Here is a 6,000-nt window from a genome sequence, read left to right as displayed (position 1 = left end):
GTGAGCTAAGCTGATGCCACGGCACTCTAGCCCAGGCAACAGAGTGAGACTCTGTCTCAAAAAAAAAAAAGGGGGGGATGGTAAATGATGGTTATACAAGGTGTAGAATCATCCTTACCTCTCCTAATTACATCAGCTCACATTGACATTCTTTTAGCACTTTTGTGTACAAAATGGGCCAGTTGTTTATGAATCGTTGATGCTAGAGTCTCAGGCCTCTTTGTGCTTGGGGACTTCCCAGACTTTTTCCTTATTCTTAACACCATGTAAGTATTCACAAAAGAGCAGGGTAAACCTGTTACATTTCCACAAGAGAAAGTATTATAGAACCAGGAATAGCCATGTGATACTTATCAACTAAAAGCTTCACTTTCCCTACAGAGAAAGCAAGCAATGTGAATTTTCTCTGATTTGGGGCCTAGCTTGCTCTGTGTATAGCAGCAGACTTACTACATGTTGGAGTTATTGGTGGTAGAAGTGTGTAATCGGAGTCTGTTTTAATTACACTTCTGGAATGTGGAGGTGGAGTGCTAGGCTGATGCCTTTATTACTGGAAGTGTTGCTATTTCTATTGGGCTTCATTTTGTATAATAAATTGCTTTTTACATAGTGTTGTCTGCTTGGTTATTTTTTGGGGTGGACATGATAAAGTTGGAGACTTATAAAAACAATATTTCAAACATTTCATTTAACAAGTCTTTATCTGCACTATTCTAGGCACTGGGGATTCAGCAATGAACAATATAGACAAGGTCTCTTCTCTCATGTTTACATTTTAAAATGAGTGTTGGGGATGGGTAAGGCCATAAACAAATGAACTAGACAATTGAGACTGTGATAGGCGCTATGCAGAAAACGAATAGGTTGAGACAGGTGAGAAGACGGGAGGATCCCTTGAGACCAGGAGTTCGATCCTGTCACTAAAAAAAAAATTAAATTAAAAAAAAAGCCCAGTGTGGTGGCAGCACGCTTGTAATGCCCACTGCTCAGAAGGCTGAGGCAGGAGGGACCCTTGAGCCCAGGAGTTTGAGGCTCCAGTGAGCTGTGAATCGCGCCACTTCACTCCAGCCTGGGCAACAAAGCAAGACCCTGTCTCAAAAAAACCCAAAAGACAATTTGATAAATATTGTTCCTCCGAAGTAGTCATGGACTACAGGCGTGTTCAAGTTGCTTTCATTACCAGAAACATTTCTTGGAGCTCATCTGGAAAAGCCTAGAGAATACATGGCACATTTTTGTAATGAGTTTTGTCAACAGCCAAAAGTCACTTATGAACTACTGAAGGTCCAAGTCTATAAATAGGAATGATACTACCAAGTACCTTCACAAGACTGGCGAGAGGATTTAAAAAGACGATGAATGAGAAAATAAAACGTTTAAGCCTCACCGTACCCAATGAGAGCGTTACAAATGAGCAAACGGTATCTGTATTAGCAGTAGCTGTTATAAAATAGATGAGCCTAATTTTACTTTGCGGCTTCCGAATGGTCCTGAAGGTAATCAAAAACAATTCTTGTAGGTCTATTAAGACAAAAATCTTGCCTAATCTTACATCTTAAAGTTTCATGTTTTGATTTGCTCCCATTCTTTCTGCCCTTGACCACGTGAATCACCCTGTAGACCAGCTGTCATCCACCAGAAACGTGTCCATTTATCAGGGCCCTTTCCTGGAAGTCCCCAGCCCAGTACTCTCCCGAGACTTCAGGGCTCAGAGCCCACAAAGGAGGAGCCTCAGTAGAGCCCAGAGAGTCTCCTCCTAACCTGCTGTTGGGTACGAACACCAGCCTCGCTGCTGACCAGGCCAAGAAAAGAAAGGTGCACACCAGCAGTCTACCCACCTTTCCGCCGGCTCCGCGCCGAACTTCGTCCAGCTCTTAGGGGTCACGCAAGGTCACGCACGAAGCCGCGGAGCCTGCCGGGAGTTTGGCGCACAATGGCGACGCCCAGCCTGCGGGGTCGCCTGGCGCGCCTTGGGAACCCGCGGAGGCCCGTACTGAAGCCCAACAAACCCCTCATCCTAGCTAACCGCGTCGGGGAGCGGCGCCGGGAGAAGGGCGGTGAGCATTTGGAGCCGAGGAAGCCCCGGAGTGGAAGCCAGAGGGGGGAAGGGGCGCCTGGGTATGAGGGTGGAAAGGTAGGCGTCTTCTCGTCACTGAGGGTCCCGCTGTTCTGCCCCTCCAGAGGCGACCTGCATAACGGAGATGTCGGTGATGATGGCTTGCTGGAAGCAGAATGAATTCCGTGACGATGCGTGCAGAAAAGAGATCGAGAGCTTCTTCGATTGTGCTTCGAAGGCTCAGGTGACAGATGGCTCTTGGGTGCCTTCTTGGGAAGAGAATGGGGGGGATACAAGTAATAGTTCTCCTTGCGTTTTGCTAAGTGATAGAAAAGCCCCTCTCATTCATTTGGAGGTTACATCACCCATAGAAAAGTGGGAAAAGTTACAGTTTGAAGGCTTTTTTTTTGACACAGAGTCTCACTCTGCCCTAGGTAGAGTGCAATGGCGTCTTTGTAGCTCGCTGCAACCTCAAGCTTCTGGGCTCAAGGGATCCTCTTGCCTCGGCCTCCAGAGTAGCTGGGACTACAGGCGCACGCCACAACGCCTGGCTAATTTTTCTATTTTTAGTAGGGTCTGGGTCTTGCTCTTGCTCAGGCTGGTCTTGAACTCGTGGCCTTAAGCGATCCTCCAGCCTCTGCCTCCCAGAGTGCTAGGATTACAAGTGTGAGCCACCGCACCGGGACGAAGTCTGTGTTATGTTTACCGATTTATTTACTACTCTGAGCTTCAGCTTTACCATATATAAAATGAGGTTAATATTAATAGCCACTTTACAGAATTTTGTGTGTCAAATGAAATAATGAATAGGAAAACCATTTTGAAAAATTTGAATTACTGCTCAAGTAGACATTATTGCCTGAAATAGAACTAAAGATAGTGATGCTGTCTAAAGATGCGTTGTTTGGTTTCCAGCCTCTATTTAATTGCTAGCTGGCATAGTAGCATCTGATTATACAGTCATTTGTAGGTTCCAAGTCTCTTTTGTTGAAAGTAACTGACACAGCTCTCTCTGGGCTGGTTAATATATTGGTGCACTTTAGGGCTTTGTGAGAGCTATGCGCCTAGGTCAGAACAAACTTTAGAACTGTCATTCTTGTATTTGTTCTGTATTTTCAGGAAGCCCGAAGGATGAAATCAATCCAGGAGACCCTGGGAGAGTCTGGAAGTTTACCTCCCAAGAAACTGAATAAGTTGTTACAGAGGTTTCCTAACAAATCTCACCTCAGCTGAAAATGGAGAAGCATTTTTCAATGACTGGACTATAGCTTCTGAGAACCATGCAGAGGCATTTTAGAGACGTTTGCACGGCCATACCTTTGGATTCATGGCCTGGGTAGAAGTTATGCTTTATCTTGAAATAAAATTCCCTGAAGAGAATTTGGCCTTTTGTTGTGAATTATGTGCTCCATTCTTGAACCCTGTATCCTCTCCTAGACCCTGGAAGTTCTTTGCTCCCTGATTTGCCCTGGGAGCAGGACGAAAACTTTCATCTTGTCTTTTCCTGCATTTGAAGTCCTTTACAGCATTTAATGCCCTTGCCTTTGGATGCACTAAAGATGTTGAAGTTTACCATCATCTGTAAGTATTTAGTGACTGCTTGTTTTGTGTACAGCCCCTGCAAGGTGCTCCCTGAATAATCACGTTCAAAAACTGGTGACCAGAGGTTCTGAGATGTATTTTATTTGACCCATGTAGTTAAAAAAATGTTTTTAAATTAGCTCACCACATTCGAAAATAGGGAAAAAAATCATTTAAAAAAAATCCAGGCTGGGCGCGGTGGCTCACGCCTGTAATCCTAGCACTTTGGGAGGCCGAGGCGGGCGGATTGTTTGAGCTCAGGAGTTCAAGACCAGCCTGAGCAAGAGCGAGATCCCATCTCTACTAAAAATAGAAAGAAATTATCTGGACAACTAAAAATATATAGAAAAAATTAGCCGGGCATGGTGGCCATGCCTGTAGTCCCAGCTACTCGGGAGGCTGAGGCAGTAGGATTGCTTGAGCCCAGGAGTTTGAGGTTGCTGTGAGCTAGGATGACGCCATGGCACTCTAGCCCAGGCAACACAGTGAGACTCTGTCTCAAAAAAAAAAAAATCCACATTTTAGCTCTTCCTTTTTAAAAAAAACTAAAAGCAGCCCTATTTTCTTATTCCCACCTGGCAATAATCAGGTAGAGCTGATTATCTCTCTTTTTTTTTTTTTTTTTAGAGATAGGGTCTTGCTATGTTGCCCAGGCTGGTCTTAAACTCCAGGCCTCAAGTGATCCTCCTGCCTTGCCCTCCCAAAGTGCTGGGATTACAGGCATGAGCCACTGTGCCTCATGATAGAGCCAATGATCCTTTGTCCCTGTTCTCCAGTGATCTCACCACTGGACTTTCCCAAATGGTGAAACAGACTTAATTGACAATTATCTTCATTGTGTATTATCTGTTCACTTCTCTCAAGTTATCTGCCTAGTTGCTGGAGTCATTTACTTTTGTGATCCCCCGATATTAGGAATTACATAGGATTTTATGTATACTCTGCCCTTGTAGGCATAATTTTTAAATTTATTTTTTAAAATTTATTTTCTTTTCTCAATACTGATCTATATTTTAAAATTTTTTATTATTTTCTGTTTTTTTAGAGATAGCATCTCACCCAGGCTAGTGCAGTGGCTCAGGCATAGCTCAATACAGCCTGGAATTCCTAGGCTACAGCAATCCTCCTGCCTCAGCCTCCCAAGTAGCTAGGACTAAAGGCACATGCCACCATACCTGGGTAATTTAAAAATTTTTTTTAGAGACAAGGTCTCGCTATGTTACCCAGTCTAGTCTTGACCACCTGGCCTCAAGTGATTCTCCTGCCTCTTTCAGACATAATTGAGTTAACCTTTTGTATGTACCTTACAACATGAAATAAGGGACAAAGAGATCAGTGGTTTTTAATGCTCCAGTGGGATAGTTATTAATGTGAGAAAGGGTCTTGCCTTCCTGACCCCCCTGGCAGCTGCCTCTTCCCCTGGTCGTCATATTCCATGGGTAGAGAACTGGGCGACTGCCTAGTTCTGCAATCTGAGCCTTTTAGCTATGGGAAGAAGCTCAGTGCTTACTTAAGAACTTTGGACTCGACTCAGGAGTTCTTAACCTAGGTCAATAGACTCCCAGTAAGAGGTCTGTGAACTTGGATGGGAAAAAAAAAATTGTATTTTTAACTACAACTGAAATTTAGCATTTCAATTAAGACTGTAGCCTAGCACTCTGGGAGGCTGAGGTGGGCAGATCATTTGAGCTCAGGAGTTCAAGACCAGCCTAAGCAAGAGCAAGACCCTGTCTCCACTGAAAAAATAGAAAGAAATTAGCTGGACAACTAAAAATATATAGAAAAAAATTAGCCGGGCATGGTGGCGCATGCCTGTAGTCCCAGCTACTCGGGAGGCTGAGGCAGTAGGATCGCTTGAGCCCAGGAGTTTGAGGTTGCTGTGAGCTAGGCTGACACCACGGCACTCACTCTAGTCAGGGCAACAGAGTGAGACTCTGTCTCAAAAAAAAAAGACTGTAGGAAACAAACCACAGTAGCATTAGGAATACCTGTATGAAATCATGGTATTTTCATATCATTTTACAGTTATGAATACTCAAAATATTATTTATAGTCATCACTAGCTTCAAAAAATTTTTTTTTTGGAGACAGAGTCTCACTCTGTCCTCCTGGCTAGAGTGCAGTGGTGTAGCTCACTGCAATCTTAAACTCCTGGGCTCAAGTGATCCTTCTGCCTCAGCCTCCTAAGTAGCTGGGACTATAGGCGTGTGCCACCACACGTGGCTAATTTTTCTATTTTTTGTAGAAATGGGGTCTCAGTCTTGCTCAGGCTGGTCTGGAACTCCTGACCTCAAGTGATCCTCCCACCTCGGCTTCCCAGGGTGCTAGGATTACCAGTGTGAGTCACTGTGCCCAGCCAAAAA

The 6,000-nt window shown here is 44.3% G+C and overlaps 1 protein-coding gene across 1 annotated transcript; it reads left to right on the top strand.

Moving 5' to 3' along the window:
* The first annotated feature begins 1,767 nt into the window (after window positions 1-1,767).
* Window positions 1,768-3,436, top strand: CHCHD1 (coiled-coil-helix-coiled-coil-helix domain containing 1). Its single transcript, XM_012663266.1, has 3 exons — window positions 1,768-2,057; window positions 2,182-2,300; window positions 3,176-3,436. The coding sequence occupies exons 1-3, from the start codon at window positions 1,934-1,936 to the stop codon at window positions 3,287-3,289; spliced, it is 357 nt and encodes a 118-aa protein (XP_012518720.1). The 5' UTR covers window positions 1,768-1,933; the 3' UTR covers window positions 3,290-3,436.
* The last annotated feature ends 2,564 nt before the right edge of the window (window positions 3,437-6,000 follow it).

This window comes from Propithecus coquereli, unplaced genomic scaffold (assembly GCF_000956105.1).
Source record: "Propithecus coquereli isolate 6110/MARCELLA unplaced genomic scaffold, Pcoq_1.0 Scaffold80, whole genome shotgun sequence".
Classification (NCBI taxonomy): Eukaryota; Metazoa; Chordata; class Mammalia; order Primates; family Indriidae; genus Propithecus; species Propithecus coquereli.
Note: the sequence above shows the minus strand (reverse complement) of the source record. Positions and strands in the feature narration are given on the sequence as shown.

Bases quoted from the DNA above. Each gene is read 5' to 3' on its own strand.
- CHCHD1 (XM_012663266.1), top strand. From the start codon at position 1,934: ATGGCGACGCCCAGCCTGCGGGGTCGCCTGGCGCGCCTTGGGAACCCG. The intron at 2,058-2,181 runs GTGAGCATTTGG...CTGCCCCTCCAG, and splicing joins GCGGCGCCGGGAGAAGGGCG to AGGCGACCTGCATAACGGAG. The intron at 2,301-3,175 runs GTGACAGATGGC...CTGTATTTTCAG, and splicing joins ATTGTGCTTCGAAGGCTCAG to GAAGCCCGAAGGATGAAATC.